Source organism: Simochromis diagramma, unplaced genomic scaffold (assembly GCF_900408965.1).
Source record: "Simochromis diagramma unplaced genomic scaffold, fSimDia1.1 OVJJ01000216.1, whole genome shotgun sequence".
Lineage (NCBI taxonomy): Eukaryota > Metazoa > Chordata > Actinopteri > Cichliformes > Cichlidae > Simochromis > Simochromis diagramma.
The window spans coordinates 12547085-12571484 of record NW_024386883.1 but is presented as its reverse complement, the minus strand read 5'-3'; the positions used below and the strand labels follow the sequence as shown (position 1 = coordinate 12571484).

The window sequence follows — 24400 nt, the reverse complement described above, 5'->3', positions numbered from 1 at the left end:
TTGATAAAATAAATTACAAATTTTGTATTGTTCGATACATATGCGTACCGAACCGAAAGCACTGTATCGAACGGTTCAATATCGATAGGAGTATCGTTGCACCCCTAATAATCAGCTAACGTTTGAATATTTTTGTGCTTTGTTTTGTCACTCAGGACGGAGCTGAGCAGGATGAACCCGAGGAGCTCGACTTCATGTTCGACGAGGAGATGGAGCAGATGGACGGACGCCGCAACACCTTCACCGACTGGTCCGACGAGGAAACGGACGGTGAGATCGACGACCACGACGTCAACAAGATCCTGATCGTGACGCAGACGCCGCCCTACCTGAGGAAGCACCCGGGAGGCGACCGCACGGGCCACCACACATCGCGCGCCAAGTTGACCAGCGAGCTGGCCAAGGTGATCAACGACGGGCTCTTCTACTATGAGCAGGACCTGTGGGACGATACGTACGAGCCCGAATACGCCACCATCAAGGTGAGGATGTTCTGCTTGATTCTGCACTTAATCTGGTGGGTTATGAGACGACGACGTCCTGATGTAGAAGTCGGACAGCGTCCAGGTTGTGTCGCTGCCATGTCAGACACGTTTCCACCTGAAGCCTGGTGATGAGTAGATCCTTCAGCTGTTTCTGGATATGGAAACAAAACACCCAACAGAGTTTTTTGTTGTTTTTGTGTTTTTTGTTGTTGTGGCTGCCCATTGTTGCATTGTTGAACTCTTTGTGGCGACCTTCACGTACTCGCCGGCACAAATCCTGTGTCGTGTGGAACAGAGTGCTGCTGTTTATAAATAAACCCCACACGCAAGGCCTCGGCCTGAGGACTCGAGCTGATGGGCTGCAGGGGAGCTAAAGATGGAAGGTCAGAGATCTGAGGATGCTCGGAGGGATAGAGCCAGTGTGAGTCGCGCTTGATGATCTTGGCAGGGAGGATGATTCGTCGCTGTTTGGTTTTGGTGGCGTTTTTAAACTAGCTTTTGTTGTAGAAGGAACAAGAAAACATGCTTTACGGATGTATTCATGTGCAGAAACTTCAGGGTACTTGTGTTGATGTGAACCTGCTGGCTGCTGCGCTCGTGTCAGAGCAGTCAGATGTCAGATATGAGGGCGAAGAGAGTGTTTCTAGCAGCTATTTTTTGCAGCTGTATCTCGCTCTCCAGACTGCTGAAGATAAGGTCTGTTAATAATCGGTTTTGTCCAGAATGTAAGAGACATTTCCTGTGGTGTTTTGGAGTTTACAGGGAAATAATATGAAAATGACTTTATGTGCTTTTTTTCTGGACGATTGAAGTTGGCTTTAAACTTTTATATTTTAATTAATTTGTGACGTTTTCGTATCACGGTTCCCAGAAAGAGACATTTTGTCACGCCTCGTGCATTAACATGTGATTTTTCTCATTTTTACAGCAAGAGGTGGAGAACTTCAAGAAGGTCCACCTGATCAGCCGTGAACAGTTCGACTGCTTGACCCCGGAGCCGCCTGTCGACCCCAACCAGGAAGTCCCACCAGGCCCCCCACGACCCCAGCAGAGTAAGGACTCAAAAACACAGCCAAATATACAACGCTTTTGTGTTTTTAAATAATTATCACACCCAAATCTGAGGATTCTGAGGGAAATCTATGCTGTATACATGTCACAAACTCTAGAGACCTCTCTAGAAGGAAAACTACACATCTGGAAAATACCATGACAGGCCTGTTCACTGCTGTTGAATTCTCCTTTGCATTTCTGGCTACCTTTTCAATGCAGTTTTTGAATTTATCATTGAAAATAATAATCATCGTCTTAGTACAATCATAGCATCAATATAAGGACTCACAAATGTTAGTAAATTCCCAGACGGAGATTGCCAAAACTATTGAAATGAACACGAAGGGGTGTACAAAGAAGTGGAAATAATAATAAATGCCTTTTGGGGTGAAAACCCCCCAAAACAAATTGTCTACAACAAAGAGTCAAGTGGCTGGCACCACATGACCCCACACTCGTGATCACAAGGTTAGTAACACAAAATGTACCACAGACGGTCATAAATGCTGGCAGTAATGCTACGACCCACGGCTCTACAAAAGTTCACTACGAACGTCTAAATCACCCATAAGAGATACAGAGAGAGCTGCAAACTGGGCTCTGTTTCACTGAAAGAACAGTCGGGCAGTTCTCGGCTTGCCCAGACCTTTTTTTGTTTTCTTTTTCTTTTTTTCCCCCCCTCGTGTAGGACCCCTATCTTGGAAAAATTCCTAGATGGGGGTCAAGTCTAAGAAGATGAACCCATTTTTAAAAACCAGGCAACCTAGCAGAACCCAGATGAAGAATGGCAACACAACTAGAAGAGCTAAAAACATGAAATAAATCTCATAGTTGTTGGGGGGATTTTTGTATTGCTGTTTGTGTAAAGAAAGATTTGACGCGAGACCGAAACAGACTGGAAATGAATCAAGAGGATGGGCGTCAGCAAAAACAGAGCAGATACATTCAACAGTGCTAATAAATATGCCAACATGTCGACATAGTCCTATGTGAACAATGGTCTGAAGGAATCTTTGAACTCCCTTTGGAACGATTTCCTGAGAGGAAAATTTGGATGGAATGACAAAGGATTGGGTAGAAGAGAGGCAGCATGCTGCTCTAAATAATGTCATATTCTTCTGATCTTTCTCTAATTTTAAAATGAGTTTTATTGTGATCGACTCGCCATTAAACATGCTCTGTTAAAGCACCAGCGCTCCACACGTTACTGTGGAAAACCATTGAGTGTTTTGTCCAGAGGTCGGCCTAAAATGACAGAAATGCGGTCTCGCTTTATGACTTGCAAGACAGAGACGACCCAATTTCCAGCAACTTGGTGGTACTCTGCAGATTTTAACTGGAGACCAGTAACAGTTCCTACAGTCTTTAAATGTGCTGTAAACAGCTTTATTAACGCTCACTATTTTCATAGAGTCATTTTTGTTCAACATCACTCGCATTAAAGAGACATTAAGAAGTTCTGAATCCATGTTGGTTCTGTGGTAACAGCTGTGGCTTTACTGTAGTCCATTATCATCACACTGTGAAATAAATGAAGCTATAAGATCAAAGATGTTGTGACATTAGATGTCTCTTAAAGTGTTTACGTGTGTGTCGGGACTTTGCGTGTGAAGTTTTTCGGTTCTACAACAAATCTATCTTCGTCCACAGTCCCCACAGACGCTTTGGCAAACAAACTCTTCGGTGCCCCCGAGCCCTCCTCAATAGCTCGCTCGCTGCCAACTACCGTGCCTGACTCGCCCAACTACCGCAGTGCCCGGACGCCCCGCACGCCTCGCACGCCTCACCGGAAGGACCCGACCATGACGCCTCGCTTCTACCCAGTCGTGAAGGAAAGTCGGCCCGTCGATGCCAAGGTGAGACGTTGGAATTGTTTCAGTGGAATAACCTGTTGGGTTCAGCATGAAAAGCTCAGCGACTAAACGTGTTGATTTTTCTCCGCGCCCTTTTAGACGCCTAGGAAGAGGAAGACCCGGCACAGCTCCAACCCGCCCCTGGAGTGCCACGTCGGTTGGGTGATGGACTCCAGAGAGCATCGGTCCCGTACCGCCTCCGTCAGGTGAGACCCTCCTGCTCTCTGTTACACGCTCTGCAGTCAGCTTTGATAATACCAGAACATAAAAGGAAAAGCATAGAAGATATTCATATTGTGTACTGTCCTTTAAGTAAAATGATCACAAGACTAAAGGTTTACTGAAGGTGGACTTACTTTAGTAGATCTCCACCTAATCCTCCACCTTTCTCTCTATCAGCTCTAATGCAAGCCCATCGGAGGGCACCCCCGCCCTGGGTAACATCGGCTGCACTCCCCAGTCCCTCCCCAAGTTCCAGCACCCATCGCACGAGCTGCTCAAGGAGAACGGCTTCACGCAACACGTTTACCACAAGTACCGCCGGCGTTGCCTAAACGGTGCGTTTCCTCGTTTTTAAACATCCCTTAAGTTCTGATCAGAGACTGTTTAGCATTAATTATTACAAGTTAATTGAAACTGTGTCCTTTATCTTCATGTATTTGACTACTTTTTCTCCATCACAGAGCGGAAACGGCTGGGAATCGGCCAGTCGCAGGAGATGAACACGCTCTTCCGATTCTGGTCATTTTTCCTGCGGGACCACTTCAACAGGAAAATGTACGAGGAATTCAGACAGCTGGTGGTCGAGGATGGAAAAGAAGGATATAGGTAAGATCTGCAACCTGTGTATGTAGCAGTGACATTACTATTGGACAGTTGGATTTACGTGATGGGGAGAAGAGTAGATGTAAAGCTTTGGCAGCACAGTGGAAACGGGCTCTGTGCAGCTGTCTGAATCTAGCTTTTGTTATTTCCAAAGCTCGGTGTGATGTAATTTCTCTTGTTTCCTCTCTCGACGCGCATGTGTTGCAGGTACGGTTTAGAGTGCTTGTTCAGGTACTACAGCTACGGTCTAGAGAAGAAGTTCAGACCAGACATCTTTAAGGACTTCCAGGAGGAGACCATGAAAGACTACGAAGCTGGTGAGGAAACCTTAAAACACTCTCAGAGGCACCTCAGCAGAGATTTTTATATGAACAAGCTCTTGTCTTCTGTACAGTCACGTTTAACAACATTTGTTTTCTGACCACAGGGCAGCTGTATGGACTTGAGAAGTTCTGGGCCTTCCTTAAATACTCCAAAGCCAAGAACTTGGAGATTGAACCCAAGCTGCAGGAGTGCCTGAGCAAGTTTAAACGCCTCGAAGATTTCAGAATCGACGTAAGTTAAATATTCTTTGAAGTTTGTAGGTATAAGCAGGCTGTAAGGTGTATAATAGGGCTGAAGAGACATGATCTTACTTCCAGTATCGATGATCAGTTCTTAGGTAAGAAAGATTAACTGAGATACAAAAGTTCATAAGAAATTATCCTGAAAAGATTTGAGGTCACACATGAAGTGTCAAATCGGATTTAAGCTCTCTGTGATAATAAAGGATATAACCTGATATTTAAATGCTAAGATGAGCCTAAAATTGGTTCACGAACTAACTTCAGGAAGATGATGTGACTTCTGACAGGTGAACGAAGATGAGCATGAAAGATGTGTGGTCCTATGTCACACTGTGGACAGAGTTTCAAAGTTGGGTGTCTTGCAAACAAACAACCTTTCGATTTAGGATGATGGTCTCACAACGCGTCTACTGACAGGGAGGAAAACAGAAAGTCGGACCAAGTGGATGCAAGTGAAATGTGTAAATGGAGTTGAGCCTGAGCAGCAGAAGCTGTTTGCATGTTTCCTTATACTGTTATCATGATCTCACTGACTGAGGCATCCCATGGAAACAGATACTGTCTTTGGTGCTGATTCACTAGGTTTTATCTGTTTTATCAGGAGTTTACGTGCTTCAAGTTTTCCCGTTTGTATCAATAAGAGCTTAAAAGGGGTTTTTTTTGAAGCGCAGCATGTTGTTGCCTTAGGCGTGTTATCTAACACGATTATTTCTGCTTCTAGCCGCCTATGGAGGAAGGAAGTCGCCGAAGACACTCGTCCAGTGGGGATGGTCGCCGCCGGCACCCCTCTCAGCCCTCCAGCCGTCCCCACAGTCAGGCCAGCTCAGGCCCCACCCACGCCACCACCACCCAGGTTCCCACAGCCAAGGATGATGCCAAACCTACCAGCCACAAAGCCCCGGCTCCCACTGCTGATCCCGCATCAAATGCCAAAACACTGAAGTAACTCCACAAACACACTGGCCCACACAGACTAAATTAACCAAGTCTGCAAGTCGCCGGTTCTCTCTGCGCCACAGGAGGGGGAGGGGCATCCAGCTCTTCATTTCAAGCATGTGATATCTTTTTTTCTTTTTTTTTTTTTTCTTGTTTTTGCGCCTGTGAAAGGTTTGATAAATAAGAGAGACAATAAATAATATGCCTCGGTTTATTGATCACTGCTAAGGTTTCTGAACTTTTTGTCTTAATGAGGCAAGCAATGGATGGGTCGACAAACCCATCCATTGCAAAACACTTGTGCAGACCTTCGCCGGATGGTTTAGGTTTAACATTCTGGAAATTTTTTTTTTTTTTTCTTCCCTCCTTGTTTTTGGCCCCTCCCTCCCTGTCTCTGGGACCCTCTTTGATCGTCACTGTCCTGCTGGTTGAAAGATCTTTGATCCCTCATCCAAATCTCAGATTAATGATGACTATTTCTTCAGCACGAAGTGGAATTTGAGATGTGGAAATAGTTTGAACAAGACTGAGCATCTAAAAAAAACACAAACAAGCCCCAGTAATGGCCCGCTGGAGGCCGTACTGCTCTTTGACATCCAGTCGGACCAAAGTGGTTAGAACCGAGCAACTAACTTTTTCATCCGCAGCGCCCTGAGAGTTTTCAAAGGGCTAATATATGAAAAAAATAATTTACCTTATGGCTGCACATTGAGGGGAAAATATTTAAGGAAGCAAATGATTAAAAAAAAAAAAAAAAAAAAAGAGAGAGAGAGACTTGCATCAACCCCTTGCTATGGACAAGATCATTGAAAGTTGCCTTATTTTAATGGTTTTACTGCTTGTAAGTTGTGCCCGCCACCTTATTGTCGATTGTACAGCATCAGTCACCCATATATCTCACCACCATTTCCAGCTGAGGGCACTAGTTGGTGCTCTCTGCCAAATTTATTTTCCATCCCCCTCAGTCCCCTTTCATCTGTCTTCCAAGTGTCATTTGGTCTGTTACAAGTCCTGTAATTCATCGCTGTGATTGCAAGTTGTGGCTTTTTGTGCTGAAACACGTCAACCTGGTGAAAGTTTGTCAGCGCCCCACCCCTCGCGAAAAAAATAAAATAAAACACTTAAACGTGATGGAGAGTTGGGGTTGATCTCCCTTTGGGTGCTACCTGACTTCCTGTCGTCCTCCACCTTCCCGTCAGATGAGCTGCATCCATCCGTTTGTCCATCCATCCATCCATCAGTTGATCATCAGTGACGCTACAGGACTGGAAATCATTACAATCTGGATTACTTGAAGAGGCGATGGTTACAAAGAGGACCGTCGTCCTGTGACGCAGGTGCTTTGGGTGGAGACACTAACGATGCTAAGACGTTCAGCGAGCTGCCCGCCACCGCTTCCCGGTTCTCACACGGATCCAAACGTAAGGTGCAGGCAAAAACACGGACAGGCAGGTACTGATGTAGCAGCGTGGGCACGCTCAGTAGAAAACGCGCTGCTCGACGTCTTGCCTCACCGTGGACTGGATTGTTTGTTCACAACCTGTTGAGTCGTCACTCTTCGTACAGGACTATTAAATCTGATGATATCAAGCAGAAGAGCGACTCTTCCTCCACGAGTGTAAATGTGAAATTTGAGAGATGAACAGAAAAGATAACAGCTCCCCACCTCTTGTTTTATTGTCTATAGTACAGATATATATTTGCCTTACATGTGTACGTACTCTAACTTTTTTTTTTTTTTTTAATGGTCTCATGATTTATCTTTAATGCATTTTAATTTCAATTTGCAGTGTTTGTAGTGTTGTAATGCTGGAGGAGCGCTCTGTGTCGGGCTGATATAAAAACAGAAATGGGAACGTAGCTCACATCGCAAAAGGGAAAGTTGACATCAGGGCGTCAACGGGTCTTCAATGTTTAAAACGAAAATTAATGTGTAAGCTTCTAGTGTTTCATGTTGAAATCAGTTGATTTGATATTTTCTTTTTAGTGAAGATGAGAGAAACATCTCTAATATTACTCTTTTATGCAGCCTTCAGTTTTTCTACAATTAGAATGTATGCAAAGTCTAAAAAAACTGAAGAAAATTCTTTGATTTTTGGGTTTGAACTCAACCAGAAGTTCATCAAATTCTAGTTAAAAGAAATTATTAAAAAAATGCACATGTGCAAATAGACATGTGGGAAGAAGTGTTTCCTGCTGACCTACTGAGTGCTTGTAGCTAATGTTTGCTCCAGTCATAACTTCAGTTTGAAACTGCATCAGACACCTGTGCCTGTCTTTCTTTTTTTTGGGGGGGGGGGGGGCCCAGAGGTGGATGTCACATTGTCCTGTCAGTGTTATGTTGTTCAGTTTCTTCCTCTTAAATTTAGAGTTGTATGAAAATGCAAAGTGAAGCTGTACTTGCTTTTTATTTTATTTTTTGCCCACCCTCCCCTTTAATCTTTTATCTTCAGGGAGATTTGGATCAGTTTCAGTTGAAACATCAAAGTGTTTACTGGAGAGGAGGAAAAAAAAAGAGCTATGAAATAATTCAGAACTGAAAACTCATTTCCCAAAGCCGGCAAAGCCTTTGATGTGATCATCACTCGTCTCGGGACATTTGAGGGGGATTCAGGTGCTTTGGGAGTTTTCATCCATCTCTATCAGCATTGAACTGCTGCTGTCCATATAAACTCTAGGGGGCGCTGCCTGTTCAGCTGGTCAGAGTTCCCAGCTGTGCGGGATAAAAGATGGACGTATGGAAGGAAGAGAGGAAACTGAGCAAGATGTGATGTCGCTCAGAGGAATATGGCTGGTTATGATGTCTGGAGACTGGGAGGACAAAATTCCATAAAGCCATATGAATAAGAAATGACTGTATATGAACATCAATAGTTCATTACATTACAGTATCCTAGGCTTGTCATGAGGAAAAAAAAGATGAAAACGAGGAAAAAAGGAACAAAAAAATATATAAAATGGAAAAATGTAAAATACTTGAATGAGATCTTGTATTATAACATTTAATATTCATAATATCTGCTTTGTAGGCTGACGTGATTCGCTATTAGTGTTATTTGTAATTTGTAGTAATTATGCTTTTCCTTTAATAAAGAAAAAAAACCACAAAACGCACAAAAAAACCTCAAACACCAGGTGTCATGTGATCATTCCTATTGTCTATGAAACCCACAGAAAGACCACATGCTTTTTTTTTTTATACTTTAATATTAAACAGTTCTATCAGAACATTTGTTACATTTGTATTAATCACTTTTTTGGTTATCCAAAAAGACATTGATATTCTGAAAGTATAAGTGCCACAGATATGCAAAGTGCAAAGGAATTGCTTGTCATTTGCCAAAGAATACAGATTCTCGTCTGTCCCAGGGGTCAGTGAACGCATCAGAAGAGTCTGAATGGGTGAAAGTGCTTTTACTAAACTTACAAAAAGTTAAAGAATTCATTAGAAATTAACGATTGCATTTAAAACTACAATAAGATACATCAAACAGGAACATTCACATTTGTCTTGCATGCTCTTGCGGTGATCATATCGCCTCTTTTACATCCATCGAGGGAGCATTTGTTGTCCAAACCAAGTAATTGTAGTGGTTTCCTCAAATGGTTTAACAGTTGGGTACAAGTAAAAATGCATTCAGAACGAGTGCCGGCAAACAGTGAGACTGCAGAGTGCGGTCCACTCCTGTTTTCACCCCATTAATCACAGAAAGACTTCAAATGTGCTGCAGCTTAAGTCACCGATGACTGTAATTCAGACTAAACTCAAAGATGTGAAATGAAGCAAATGTCAAGACAACGGACAAGAAAAAGGAAAAGCTTGTTTTCATCCTGACTTTTTTTTTTCTTTTTTTTTTTTATTGTTAAAAATTAACAGGTAACCGAGCTTAAAAGTAAAATCACATCTGTATGTTATACTGCAATGACCACACACTAGCACATAAAAGTCAGGTGGGTGACTGCAGAGGCTGGGCAAACTTGACTGAAGATTCAAAATATAAAAAAAAAAATTAAAGTTTTTAAGATCGATTGGGAATTACATATCCCCGCATAAGATTGCAGTCCTCACTGGCCCTTCTTTTGTGTATCAGGGATGCTCTCGTTCAGCGGGGTGAAGCTGGTGAGCAGGGTGTGGCGCTCGTACTGCTTGGTCTGACGGAACTTGCTGTCTGTGCTGTGGAGCCTGTCCAGGATGCCGAAAACGCCAAAACACTGATTGAACCTGAAAACCGAGACAAGTGAGGGCAACTGTTAGTTATCCACCAAGCAGAATTAGAAACAATTGCCCCAATAATAATAATTTTCAAATTCAGATTTAAGTTTTAAACAACTCAACTACAGGAAACCTATAAAAAGCTGAATAATAGTGGACTTCAGTTTGTCATCCTCACTGCACTGCACAATGAGTGCTGTTGTGTATCAAAGTGAAAACTCAGATACTAATTTGAAGCTTTTACATTCTGCTTTGTGAAGCAAACTCACATTTGCATAGAATTTACAAATAATGTGGGGAAACGCAGTAACATTTCTTCCTCCGGTCATCGCCTGGTCCTGCAGGACGTTTCTTCCTGTTAAAACGGAGTTTCTAGCTCCCACTGTCGCCAGGTGCTTGCTCTTAGGGTTTCATCTGATTGTTGGGGAATTCTCTGTATTATTATATCATCTCTGCTTACAATATTACAGCTATAGAGTGCATGCCACAACAAATACTCTTGTGCATTTTCCTGTAATTTGGCATCTTCCCCAACTCAGTGTTACTCGTCTTCCTCTTGATGGGACATTTTCATTGATTTAATTGTCCAATGATAGTGGATTATTCCTACAGTGCTGTCCCACTAACTATTAAAAATCATTTCAGAGCCACAAAGTCATACAAGCATAAACACCAAGATACTATATTTTTTACTTAATCTGGTGTCTTGCTTATGCCATATTAAGCCACATGGAAAGACTTCCCAGACTGTACATTATTACTTTCTCCTGTATGAGTAACACTGTGTACAAAGTGCAGTACATAACATTGCCTTTTCAAAGTTATACATTTATCAGCTTCATCTCGTCGAGGTAAAAGTTTTTGGAGTAGCTTCACCCGAGTCTTTGCACACGTGAAGGTTCTGTGTGCCTTCACGGGTCTTATCTAAACAAGATAACTGTACCAGCATCACCGCCTTCCCATCCGGTCGAGTTACTGTGAACTTTGACCTTTCGGATTTGCAAAGTCATCATTATTTCTTTCCAGCAGACTTTTGTGTGAGATCCTGTTTGAGTCCAACTGAACATTTGCACCAGTTAAAGAAACTTTTAAGCAGCATTTCTAAGATATCACCTTCAAAACAACAGAACAGGACCTCTGTAAGACAGGACAGGTAAACTCACCTGAGGTGGTGGAAGTCATGGAACTCAGGAGAAGGCAGGAAAGGAAGGTGGTATCCGCAGTGGGAGATGGTGGTGCTGACCAGAGCTACGCAGTACCACATGGAGGTGGTGGACACGTGGGAGCCCAGAAGAACCGGCCCGCTTACCACCGGCAATAAGTTGGAGATCTAACAGCAGAGAACAATCCAGTACGTTTAACAGAAACACACTTACCCTTAGCAGAAGTAAAGTGCTGCGAGACTTGGAGGTGTGAATTATCAATTCTTCTTTCTTTCTTTTATTCTTCTCTTGCATATTTAAAGATGAAATAGTCTCTGTGATTTACAGCAAATGTACACGTGTGATCCGTATCTGCACGTTTGATCCATTTTTGCTGTTTAACACAAATATCAACTACAGTGGCAATCACTGAGCCAGCAGGGATACTTCAGGGACTAATCCGCTCAGCTCTAACTGTGCTAAAGGTGCAGGGAGTTCTTTCAGGGTCAGGTCTGACCAGATTCCTAAAGGTATAAATAAGAATCTGTTTGGTTTACGTGAGATAGTTCCAGCTGCTTTGACACTCACAGGGGAAACGGTTCATTTCTTTTTGTTGAGTAGGAGAAAGAGGAAGGCTCACCACGTGCTCCAGAGGATGAGCGTAGATGGAGACAATACCGATGGGAGCGGTCCACTCGTGGTGCTGTTTGTGGTAATGCTTGTAGAGGCTGGGGTGGTGGAACAGCCTGAGGAAAATCAAAGAAACAAAATGAATGCATAAAACGACTGCACCCTATCCTGCGTCAAGGTTTGTACTGTGCGCTGGCAAAGGCTCTGAGCTCACATAAGAAAAATCGGATTAACGCTGATAGACGATGTTGCAGGCTGCATTGCTTTATGTAGGGTGAGTCTACAAGCAATGTTTATACGGATCGCACCTAATGTCCATGTCCTGTCGCTAAAAATCTAACATGGTGAATTAAAACAGTATATACAGGGAGTGCAGAATTATTAGGCAAATGAGTATTTTGTCCACATCATCCTCTTCATGCATGTTGTCTTACTCCAAGCTGTATATGCTCGAAAGCCTACTACCAATTAAGCATATTAGGTGATGTGCATCTCTGTAATGAGAAGGGGTGTGGTCTAATGACATCAACACCCTATATCAGGTGTGCATAATTATTAGGCAACATCCTTTCCTTTGGCAAAATGGGTCAAAAGAAGGACTTGACAGGCTCAGAAAAGTCAGAAATAGTGAGATATCTTGCAGAGGGATGCAGCAGTCTCAAAATTGCAAAGCTTCTGAAGCGTGATCATCGAACAATCAAGCGTTTCATTCAAAATAGTCAACAGGGTCGCAAGAAGCGTGTGGAAAAACCAAGGTGCAAAATAACTGCCCATGAACTGAGAAAAGTCAAGCGTGCAGCTGCCAAGATGCCACTTGCCACCAGTTTGGCCATATTTCAGAGCTGCAACATCACTGGAGTGCCCAAAAGCACAAGGTGTGCAATACTCAGAGACATGGCCAAGGTAAGAAAGGCTGAAAGACGACCACCACTGAACAAGACACACAAGCTGAAACGTCAAGACTGGGCCAAGAAATATCTCAAGACTGGTTTTTCTAAGGTTTTATGGACTGATGAAATGAGAGTGAGTCTTGATGGGCCAGATGGATGGGCCCGTGGCTGGATTGGTAAAGGGCAGAGAGCTCCAGTCCGACACAGACGCTAGCAAAGTGGAGGTGGAGTACTGGTTTGGGCTGGTATCATCAAAGATGAGCTTGTGGGGCCTTTTCGGGTTGATGGAGTCAAGCTCAACTCCCAGTCCTACTGCCAGTTCTGGAAGACACCTTCTTCAAGCAGTGGTGCAGGAAGAAGTCTGCATCCTTCAAGAAAAACATGATTTTCATGCAGGACAATGCTCCATCACACGCGTCCAAGTACTCCACAGCGTGGCTGGCAAGAAAGGGTATAAAAGAAGAAAAACTAATGACATGGCCACCTTGTTCACCTGATCTGAACCCCATTGAGAACCTGTGGTCCATCATCAAATGTGAGATTTACAAGGAGGGAAAACAGTACACCTCTCTGAACAGTGTCTGGGAGGCTGTGGTTGCTGCTGCACGCAATGTTGATGGTGAACAGATCAAAACACTGACAGAATCCATGGATGGCAGGCTTTTGAGTGTCCTTGCAAAGAAAGGTGGCATATTGGTCGCTGATTTGTTTTTGTTTTGTTTTTGAATGTCAGAAATGTATATTTGTGAATGTGGAGATGTTATATTGGTTTCACTGGTAAAAATAAATAATTGAAATGGGTATATATTTGTTTTTTGTTAAGTTGCCTAATAATTATGCACAGTAATAGTCACCTGCACACACAGATATCCCCCTAAAATAGCTAAAACTAAAAACAAACTAAAAACTACTTCCAAAAACATTCAGCTTTGATATTAATGAGTTTTTTGGGTTCATTGAGAACATGGTTGTTGTTCAATAATAAAATTATTCCTCAAAAATACAACTTGCCTAATAATTCTGCACTCCCTGTAGCTATAAAACAGAGTGACTGCATGCACATGAAAGAAACGCAGAGATCAGCGTACTGTTAACGTCACAATCGCCTCCATCTCTGAAATGAGGAAGAAATGTCATCTACTGCCAACGATCCACTGATTGCATGTTTCATTTTGATGTGTCATGGGTGTTTAAAGTAAAAAATAAATGTTCTTTACCTGTGTGAATAGTAGAAGAAAATCTCCTCCAAGATGGCGAAGGCGGCCAGCTCCATCAGGGCCCAGTGAAAGGTGGGCAGCTCGGGGCCACAGGGGTTTCCTCTCCAGCTCATCAGGTAGTAAACAACCACCGTCATGGCCCCGGAGATTACCACATGGTTGAAGAGGACACACTTCAAGGCTTGGCGCAGCTTAGCTGGATCCACCTGGAAGACAAATGAAGAGGTCAAAAGAGGTATCAAAACTATTCAAACTACCAAGCTTCCCTTTCCACTGACAAATGTAATTTACATGGCATGACACTGCGTTCATTTGAAAGACACTTTTTATTTCATAAAGAGAGGAAAACATTAAAAACTGAAAGCTTCTCTCTTTAAAAGGACGACCAATAACAAGGTCAGACCAGTTCTTTCTATTTGTATCTATATCATGCATATTTAATCATCTTCACTTAATACTTGATATATATTCTTATTTCATGTCTTATCCTTTTCCATACTGTTGTTTCTGTTTATGCTGCAAAGTGTGTTATAAATAAGTCTTTATACTCTCATCTGACACCCCCTGTTAGGTACACCCGTCCAACCACATTAATGCACTTATCTAATCAGCCAATCACATGAAAGCGCCTCAGTGCATTTACACATTTATCCATGGTTAAGATGATCTGCAGAAGTTCATTCTCAGAAAGAGGAAGAAAGGCGACTAAAGTGACTTTGAATAAGGCATAAAGTGTTTTGAAACCTGCCAATCTACTGGAATTTTCCCACATGACCATCTAGGGTTTCCAGAGAATGTGTGAAAAAGAGAAAATATCCATTGAGCAGCATGAATTTCTACAGAAATGTGCAGATGGAAGGGTCAGAATTCAGTGTAAACAGCATGAAAGCATGGATTCATCCCGCCTTGTATCAACGGTTCAGGCTGGTGGTGGTGGTGTAAAGCCCTAGACGACATTTTCTCAGCATGTTTAGAGTGCCTCGGTACCAAATCAGCAAGATGAGTATTGTTGCCAACCATGCCCATCCCTTTATGGCCACACTGTACCAATCTTCCAATGGCTGCGTGCGGCAGGATAACACACACATCACAAATGGCCTCCACACCAGATCTTAATAATAATCTTAAAAATCCAATAAAGCAGCTTTGGATATGTGATTGAACATGAGATTTTCATCATGGATGTGCATGAGTGATGCAATCATGTCAGCATGGACCAAAATCTCTGCAGACTGCTTCTAGCACCTTGTTGAATTGTTGCCATGATGAATTAAGGCCTTTCTGTTGGGGTCCAACCCAGTACTAGCAAGATGTACCTAATAAAGTGGTCTTTGAGTGGATATCTGTATCAGCTAATTTACCCTTTTACCTCCAACCTTTGGAACCCAGTTATAAACTCATGCCATGTCATAATGAACTTTCCAGAGTGTGAGAACAGTGTGTCTCTGAAGCTTACACTGACCTTTTGTACATCTGTGTGTTTTCCATAACATGCACGCACACACGCTCTCTGAACAGCAGACTTTGTTTCTGTGCAGACTCTTTATCGAATGCTCTTTGTTTTCTCTCTCTCAATGTTCTTTTATTTGACATCTTTTTCCCTTTACTTGAACCAGCTGCAGCAGATAGCTCCACGAGTGTGGCTCTCTTCCATTTAGAAAGGCCTTTTTTTCTCCCCACTGTTGCCAAGGGAAACATTGGTTCCCTATAATCTACAGGGTGTTTGCGTTATAGTATAAAGTCCCTTAAGATAACTATCATGCTGAATTAGCTGTTTACCTATAGTAGATTACATTGATTTTTTTATCATCTAGTGTAAATAGCTCCACAAAAATGCTAATTTTAACATAAATAAATGTTCCTACACTTAGAGATAGTGTGACTATACATTCAAATTTACAGCTCTTCTCATTCACCAGTGACATGCACTTGTTATTTAGCAGTTTCTAAAAGCAAATGTGTGATCACTACACATGGGCTCTGACACATTGATCAGATAATTTAGATAAACAGTTACATTACTTGATAAAGTCATATAATTTTATCATTCTTAACCAGTTATATTGCTTTTTAAAGTACACAAGCACTTTTACCCAATTTTATAATCTTGTTCCATTATAGCACATCCTGGTTTGTTTATGACCAGTAGATCCCAAGTTCAGACAGCTATTCTCGATCATTGACCTGCAGTATTTCTGCTCGGAGTCACAGAGAAACACTGTGACAGCAGCTTTTCGCAGATTACCTCATCATTAAAGATATAAAATTTAAGGGCTGCAGAAATATATGTCAATCTGTAACAGCGGCAAATTCCACTGAGTACATGCAAATCAGAGGAGGAGGGATTTTTGAAGCGATAACACACTCGCTGATGGGAAAACGAGAGAAAATAGGGGGAAAACAACAAACTGGAAGTCTTTTTCATTTGGGTAAAGTGAGACTCCAGTTTGTGCACTGGAAAAACAATCACTAACAAGGACACTTTTCACAGTAACCCCTGGTTATCAGTAATGCCCCTCTTTATCTCTGCGGTGTCTGACAACATCTGTTAATCAAACACAGTTAGAGGACTTTGGTCAGACGGGCAAGTGGAGAGCCCCATCGTTTGCAGATGTTATCAACCACATCTGCACACACGCGCATGGTGTGGATCTTTAAGTAGAGCAGCGGCCTACAGCAGCATGCCCAATAGCAGGACTCGAAATTAAAATGTAATTGTTTTCATTTTTAAATCTCATATTCACTTAAAAAAAAGATATCATGTGATCATATCATAAGCTTGTACATTTTATGTAGATGGCATGAAAAAATAAAACAAGTAACAGTGCAGATAAAACAAAATCTAAAAAAAAAGCTTACTGGGTTGTTCTTGTCCAACTGGATACGGTAGCGGGTGATGAAGGACGGTGTGCCAGTGATGTCCACCCACAGCAGGAGAGCATTTGACCCCCAAAAGGCCAGAGTGGGAACAAGCATGGTCCCTATGGAGATAAATAAGATAACTATTAGAGAACCTTTAACTCAACCGGGGCCTTCATTATGCGTTCATTTACGCACAACTCCAAACACATCAGGAGGAGATTTCAAGTTAAATCCATGGCAAAATCTTCCACAATGACATCATCACTGTGCACCCTGCTGTTTTTGTTTGTTTGCATTAAATTATATCACCAAAGGTGTTGCTCCAGCATGGTGAGGAGTGATTAAGTTTTGGAGTCGATCCGCCTCTCCATCTGGAAATATTTGGAATTATTCACTGAGATTATTATTTTCATTAATTAAAATTAATGGAAACATTCCCTTGATGATATCATTACACCCTAATCCAGGTCCAGATAGCTTTCTTAACAAGGGAATCAATTCATGCGTGGTGTGTGTTGAGATTTTAGCTTTGATAGTATTAATCCGGTTCTTTGATATTCTGGATAACTTCTTCTATTCTTTTTATTATTAATAATGGATTGCATTTATATGGCGCTTTTCGAGACCCTCAAAGCGCTTTACAATTCCACTATTCACTCTCTTATGACTCCAATTCCACTATTCACTCTCACATTCACAAGCTACAGTTGTAGCCACAGCTGCCCTGGGGCAGACTGACAGAAGTGAGGCCGCCATATCACTTTTTTTTTGCATTATTAGCATCACCTCTGAGCAACACCAGTAGGTGGTAGGTGAAGTGTCTTGCCCAAGGACACAACGAGCAGGGGATCGAACCGGCAACCTTCCAGTTACAAGATGAGCTTCCCAACCCCCTGAACCACGGTCGCCCAATTTTTATATTATAGTTGATAATGTTATTATAGTGATGTTATTATTATAGTGTGATGTTATGTGGACTGAAAACACTGAACTGAAAATACATACCCTACCTAGCACACATCCTATGTCCTACATACTCTAGATAACATCTGAATGAGGTAAACCACCTATTGTGCAAAAGCTGCCCGCTGTGAGACAGCAAGTGAGAAATCTGAACTAATGTGTTCTTAGTGCTCCACAAACATGATTTTTCCTCTGTGCTGGCTAATGTGACCTTTAGTGCTTTCCTCTGGTTACCATAAGTCCAAAATATAGGGAAAAAAATCTATACATCGATGAAACCACCTAAATGATATGATACAAAAGGAGGTCATTTAAGTTATTTGCATGTTTAAAGCAGTCTGCAGTGCTTGCAAATCCACAGTCATTTGCAATGTTGCACTCTGGTTTTATTTCTTACCCAGGAAGAACAAAGAAGCGTCGTGGCCCTCGTATGCCACGTACAACTTGGTCCACAAGTTCTGCCAAAAATCTCCCGAAGCTCCCCAGAATCTCTGAAGGTGCCTGAAGGAGGAATTACAGCTCAGCTTTAAATTCACAAAACTGATTACATGTTAAACAAACCTCTGTGGAAACTATTCGTTACACACTTGTCTACATATCTCGTGCTTACATGCTCTCTCCTTTCCAGCAGCCCATATGGAACCCTCCAAACAAAAATCTAACCACCAATAAAAACACCCAGGGATGGACAGTGTGTCAAACAACTGCAGCTACAACTAGTCCAGCAAAGACTCCAATCTGAATACTTGTACACACACATTACATAATTTCAGGTGATGAAATTTGTAATTTCATGTAATGCTGTGTTCTCTTTACACCCTTTACCAGCCTAACATGTACTGTCCTGTCCTCGTCTATCCAGTCCTGGCTCTGCACCATCCTGCTCTCACTCCTCCCATCCCGTTCTCATCTGTTGGGTCCAACTCCTTGTCATGTAGCGCCTGCCTCTTTCTACTATGCATAACGTAACAACCTGGCAATGCCACTCTTCCAGTTTATGTCAGGGCAAACTGTTGTTTTGCAAATGTGACATACCATGTCAGTGAGTTCCCGAACGCAGCCAAGAATAAGATCCCAGATCCAATGACAAACCCGGCTTTCTTCACAGAGTCCCACAGTCCTCCGGGGCCCTCCTGGGAGACAGAAAAAGAAACAGCGTTGTGTGAAGCCCTCTGTTGCTTCGGCGATGAGAATGCAATCTCATGATGTTTCGCTATATTAGCATTTCCCCACAGAAACCTCTCCTGGTACAGAAATGTCTCAAAAACAACAGCGAGACTGTTACTGAAACCTCTATCTCTCGCCAGGAGGACGAGAACACTGTGGATCTGAGTGGTTCCTGTTGAGTGTGGGGTTTTCAGGAACTGCCTGAAGTTAATAACCCAGAATGCAAAGCAGCAGGAGGGGAAACAGTCAGACTCTGAAAACTCTCTCTGTGTATTTTACTTAGGCAATTACAGCCCACATTTATAGTACATTTTCAATCATCATAAAGAGCATCTCAGTTAAAAGGATAACAGTATTTTACACCTGTTTAGAAAGGTCTAAATGTAGCTGTTTACACAGAAAATGTGCACGATGAGTCTGACAAAATGCATCTGCACTGAGAAATGCGGATCAGTTCACTCAGCAGGAAGTAAGCCCAAGGATTGATGTCACATTCACTAGACTCTCTAAAATGCCAGCTTTTCACCTCAGCTGCCCTCATCCAAGCCACGACAACAGAGAGAACAATGTCACACAAATGCCGTGCTGGTCTCACGCCTCAGCTGGTCGTTTTCAGAGATGCAATCATGATCATGAAGATGCAAATACACCCATGCTTCCATGTGCACTTATTGTGACATTTTTGCTTACTACATTTATTACCCATATATTTTTTCTGAAAACTGAGTAACTAAGCTATCGTTTCCCTGTGAGCTACACTCTCGTTTTGCTTTTCTGCTCCACGTGACAACAAAACCCGTCTCTACCGCTTCACTAATCAAAACACTCCTTTTCTCACGATCATACACACAATCCAGTATTTGCTTTTGTCTGTTTGCTGCCTCTATAGATTCAAAAATTAAAAAAAAAAAAAAGGAATGTGCCTATCAGGTCAAGCCTGTTGTCAACAACATACAGCAAAGAGGGCAAGTCTCGGTGGAGTCACGGTTTAAAAACAGCAGTCAGATGGAAAGATTCCTAATTAGACACATCAGGCTGCAGCTATAAAAATAAAAATTAAACCTTTAAAGATGTGATTTAGAAAAATATGCACGAACAAGTAGTGTATGCAGAAAACTAATAGAATAAGCTAAAATTTGACTTGTATTTAGCCCACAGGGAAGGTGAGAAATCCAGATTTGATTTTTTTAAAAGGGATTTGCCAAACATCAGCTTCTGTGTGTGCTTCAGCCCCCCGGGGGGAAATATAGAGATATGTAGGGCAACACGAGACAGGTTTCATTTGAAGCTTTGCACGCATCAAAGTATCTGCAGTTGTTTGGCAAAATTACATTACATAACATACACATAACAACGACCTCCCCAAAAACAGATGAGCAGTAATCCAGCAATTCACATCGGACAGCTAAGAGGAAAAAAAAAGCCATGTAATGTATAACGGATCGAGGGTTGTGCCTGTGTTGTCGATGACTCGCTGTATTGTGTTGCCGCCTTGTCCGTTTGTGAATCTTTTCAGTTGAATGGTGATAACAGCAAGGTGTTTGGCTGCAAGGACGACCTGTTCTTACCTGTCGGCCGCTGCTTCCTCTGCTCTCCTCAGCTTCCCTCGCACCTGCAAACACAAAATTACATACAAGAGTTAAAACATGTAGATGCTACAGCAAATATTTAATTCAATTTCAATTCAGTTTTATTTACATAGTGCCAAATCACAACAACAGATACCTCAAGGCGCTTATTGTAAGGAACTATGATCTATCAGTAATTGCCAGTGAAGCATATTTTAAAATGAAGAAAAAAATCAAACTATGATTCTGGAAGCAAAAAATCCTAAGGAAGTGTACCAATCTCAAAATAACTAATTACAGAGCGAAAAGGTTTATTGGAAAAGTAAAGTGGTCTAACTCCAGCTGTCCTTCAAAATAAGACTCTTTGATAACAGGAGATTTTTTTTTATTACATTTTTGTGATTACATTTGAGAGATTAAGTTTCTCTTTGAAATGTTGTCATTTCTCAAAAACGTTTACGTTTTTGTCTCAAACTTCTTTGTATCTTTCCATTGTAGAGTAATCAACCGAGTGCATGTGCAAATTTGTACCACAGGAGGATTAAATATAATCCTATTATTAGAGTGTGGACGTTTTTAGTGAAATTCTTGGGGATCAGGCTGCCCTACATCCACTCGGCCCATCTCTTTTTGCAGTAACGGTGTAAAAGCACAAACATCCATCCAACTAATAATTACTTTCACAGCAATCATTCACAGACTCTTTTTTTTAAAATCACAGTTTAAATCACGAGCAAATTATGGTGACCTATATTATTATTATAACGCCATTATTCAACTAAAACTAACAGGCATGTAATCCTAAAAAGAAATATTTAAAAAAAAATCGTTAATACAACTGAGATGATGCTCAGCTGTGCACCTTACAGGAGTGTAATACAGAGTTTATATATTGCGAGCTGAACTGCGTGTACCTGAACGCACCAGGTGCCTTTGCTTTTGCATCACTGGGCCTACAGGTGAGGAAAAAGACGGCTGTGCCCAGTTTTAGTAATGGCTTTTTCACGCGGATCAAACCTGACCTGACGTTAGCGCTTCAAGTCTGCGGTGACTTACCGCTGGCTGCTGTCTCCACCGACATGTCTGCCCGCTGCTCACAGTCCCGCACCGGCCGCTGCTGTTCAGCAGCTCTGGAAAGAAGCAGTTTATTTACAACAGCCAGCGACTTCTCACTGGCTGACTCCCGGTCAGCTGACCCAAGCCCGGAAAACGAGACTTCTTCCTGCTCGGTGTGTTTTTTTCCTGCGGTCCACGTGAGATCCAGGTGAAGGTTGAAACCACAGCGGAGTCCGGTCAGTGCTGTGATCCAATGCATTAGATAGCTGTCTCATTAAGGGAATACCGCTGTCAGAGTCCTTGGATATTTTATTTTCGTACTTTGTTCAACACGATAAAATTGTCGTCTTTAGGAAATCGTTTTTCATTTGGATTCGCTGAGAAAAACAGAAACCAACCACCAGATTAATCATTAATGATAATAACTGTTCACTGCAGGATCATTTCTCTTTATTGCACTTTATTATTAGCAGCTTGTCATAAACCACATAATTTATTCTCATTTCCTCAGTTAAATGTGCAAAAAATGCCAAAGAACACAGTTTAACCGACCTAAAATATATTTCTGCACAAGGTTGTTCCCAAACAATTATTAGCTGAAACGCTAATATGCATTTTTCAGCATGGTGTGCGATGTGTCCTCAAAACAAGGAAACTCAAAGAATAGAGGACAAAAAAAAGAAATGGCAAGCCTCCAAAAACTATTTACAGCAAACGAACAGCATCTGAAAGTCATGTCCTTAAGAAACAGGAAAAGCTCAAAGCCCACAGGACCTGAGAGATGCATCTGGAATTTCATTTGATCTATCTACTGTTCACTGAAGCCCAGATTTTAAAACAACATGCAATACCATCTAGAAGGCATCTGACTGTCAGCAGCTTCAATTTTCACCATAGTCTGCAGTGATCCCAAACACACGTCCAGTAGAGTAAAAGCATACCCAGATAGGAAAACACACACTGGGACACCAACAGTCATGGATTGGCCTCCCCAGAGCCCGGACCTGAACCTTAACCTGAACAGTGAGATCATCTTAACAGAGAACAGAACAAAAGGCAGCCAAGATCCAAAAAAAAGAGCTTTTAATGAATAGGCTGGCAATTAGCTTTCAACAAAAAAATAAAATAAAATAACTAAATGTGTAAGATCCCCCCCCAAAATGGAAAAAACTGAACTTGACCTAAACCCTTAAAAAATTAATATTAACAAGAACAAAAACAATAATAATTTGCAAATTAAGAGCACATATTTTTCTTCCATTTGTCTTCTTAGTTCGAACTCTGTAGACGACCATGACCAAGATGACTGAGAAACTGCAGGGACATGGGAGCACATGATTAAAAAAAAGCACAAAAAAACCAAACATTTCATTAATGCAAGAAAACTCCAACCATTTAAAACCAGTGCAGCCACGTTCACGCTCACACAGCTCAGTGAACGCAGACCTGGAACTCTTTCAGCTGTGCTTTCAAACTGAATTAAAATCTTCAATGCTTCATTCAGAGCCATGCTCTTTCCTAACAGCGCCAGCAGGCAGTTCCAGTTGACATTCTAGTGGAGATGCTTAAATTTCCAAAGAAGATTTTAGGAAAATGTGTCTGAAGTTCTATACATCAAAAGCGTATTTGATAGAATGGTGCATAAATATAAAATATATTCACATATGGTATGGCTGTGTTTTACTGTAGAAAGCATCTCCTAATAGGTTAGTGGTATGTCTGAAAATGCTGTACTACACTATGGGTCTGTATGCTGTACACATTGTGCTTTCCCTACTGTAAACTGTGAGTTGCTGATCCTAATGTGCTTCACCATTGGTTGTGTAAAATGGTCAGAGGGCCGGTGAGACGTTAGTCTGTGGTGGCTGTGGTCGTACCTTTGCTCCACCCCTCGCCTGAACAACAATAAAGCTATAATGCACAGATAACAGGTAAGGCTTTGCACCGACGGCACCTGTAACTATCCCTTTTGTTTCTTCCAATTATAGTAAAAATATCCTAAAGGCAAAGTATATTGTTATCTAATCACTCAAAGTATTGCTTTAACTCTGAAAGTCCAACCTTCTGTGCAACAGTCTTTCTGGCATTTGTGTGATGGTGTGATGAATCTTTCTTGCATTTTGAAGGTCTTTCAAAGGTTTCAAAGGTCCAGTAGAGTAAAAGCATACCTAGTTTCTGTGGACTGTGGCTGCTTTTTCAATCCAATTCTTATATCAGTGTTTTTTAAGACTTATCGCTTAAAGCAAAACAAACAAAAAAACTCAAGGGATGAACCAGTGTTATAGCTGGACATAATAACAAATTAGTCAAGAACCCATCTTAAATTTTATCTTTAGACATTTTGTTACTATATGATTTGGTTGTACTTTCTTTAGTTGAACCTATGAAAAATACCAACGGTAACACAGTTTGACAGGAATAAAATAGTGGTTTTGTACCAATAGGGTGATTTCCAAACAACTATTAGCTGAAACTGGACAAGTGGAGTGCAAAAAAAGGGAAAAGACAGACCTAAAAAAACTATCTGGAATAGATAAACAGTATCTGAAAAATGGAGGAAAAAAATCCTGCAAAGGCCCTAAATATGACCTGAGAGATGCAGCTGACCCTCCAGTAGATCCATCTAAATCTACAATGAAGCCTTAGTAGACCAGAAATGGTCTAAGTGTGAGGGTGGCTTTCAAGAAGCCATTTTTAAGAAAGGGAAACAGTGAGAAAAGGCTGAGGTATGGCAAATCACACAAGAGCCAGACTAAAAATCAGTGGTAGCAGGTCTGACGGTGTGATGAATCAAAATGTAACATTTTTGGATCAACACATCAACATGTACGGAGGAGGTCGGGAGAAAGTTACGAGAGTAATTGTCTCCAATCTGTCCCACAGGACGGCTTTGGAAAATGTGATGAAAGGCATAAACTTTAGACCTTTAACTGTATTTTCACAAGTTTTACAGCTTTTGCTACTAATAAAGATC

The 24400-nt window shown here is 41.7% G+C and overlaps 2 protein-coding genes across 8 annotated transcripts in view; one reads left to right on the top strand and one right to left on the bottom strand.

Moving 5' to 3' along the window:
• larp1 (La ribonucleoprotein 1, translational regulator) overlaps positions 1–8636 on the top strand; it is a 67520-nt gene extending 58884 nt beyond the window's left edge. For all 6 annotated transcript variants that reach the window (XM_040032328.1, XM_040032327.1, XM_040032326.1 and 3 more), the window contains 9 exons: positions 156–482; positions 1414–1537; positions 3189–3394; positions 3491–3597; positions 3791–3948; positions 4075–4219; positions 4424–4533; positions 4644–4771; positions 5504–8636. In XM_040032328.1, coding sequence (XP_039888262.1) covers positions 156–482; positions 1414–1537; positions 3189–3394; positions 3491–3597; positions 3791–3948; positions 4075–4219; positions 4424–4533; positions 4644–4771; positions 5504–5728 — 1530 coding nt within the window. In that variant the 3' untranslated portion in view covers positions 5729–8636. The remainder of the gene's footprint in view (positions 1–155; positions 483–1413; positions 1538–3188; positions 3395–3490; positions 3598–3790; positions 3949–4074; positions 4220–4423; positions 4534–4643; positions 4772–5503) is intronic.
• A 280-nt stretch (positions 8637–8916) lies between these two features.
• On the bottom strand, positions 8917–21541 carry faxdc2 (fatty acid hydroxylase domain containing 2). 2 transcript variants are annotated; one of them, XM_040032330.1, is made up of 9 exons: positions 21427–21541; positions 20371–20414; positions 18671–18768; positions 18033–18136; positions 16670–16791; positions 13811–14016; positions 11714–11819; positions 11095–11261; positions 8917–9940 (listed from the first exon to the last, which is right to left on the bottom strand). In XM_040032330.1, the coding sequence occupies exons 1-9, from the start codon at positions 21449–21451 to the stop codon at positions 9784–9786; spliced, it is 1029 nt and encodes a 342-aa protein (XP_039888264.1). In that variant the 5' UTR covers positions 21452–21541; the 3' UTR covers positions 8917–9783. The 2 variants fall into 2 exon arrangements, with proteins under 2 accessions (XP_039888264.1, XP_039888266.1); XM_040032332.1 differs by lacking the exons at positions 18671–18768; positions 20371–20414; positions 21427–21541 and adding an exon at positions 18461–18571.
• Between the last annotated feature and the right edge of the window lie 2859 nt (positions 21542–24400).

Coding starts and splice junctions, on each gene's coding strand:
- faxdc2 (XM_040032330.1), bottom strand. CDS start 21,451: ATGTCGGTGGAGACAGCAGCCAGCG. Junction 18,769..20,370: donor GAGGAAGCAGCGGCCGACAG/GTAAGAACAGGT, acceptor TCTGTCTCCCAG/GAGGGCCCCGGAGGACTGTG. Junction 18,137..18,670: donor TTCGGGAACTCACTGACATG/GTATGTCACATT, acceptor TTCCTCCTTCAG/GCACCTTCAGAGATTCTGGG.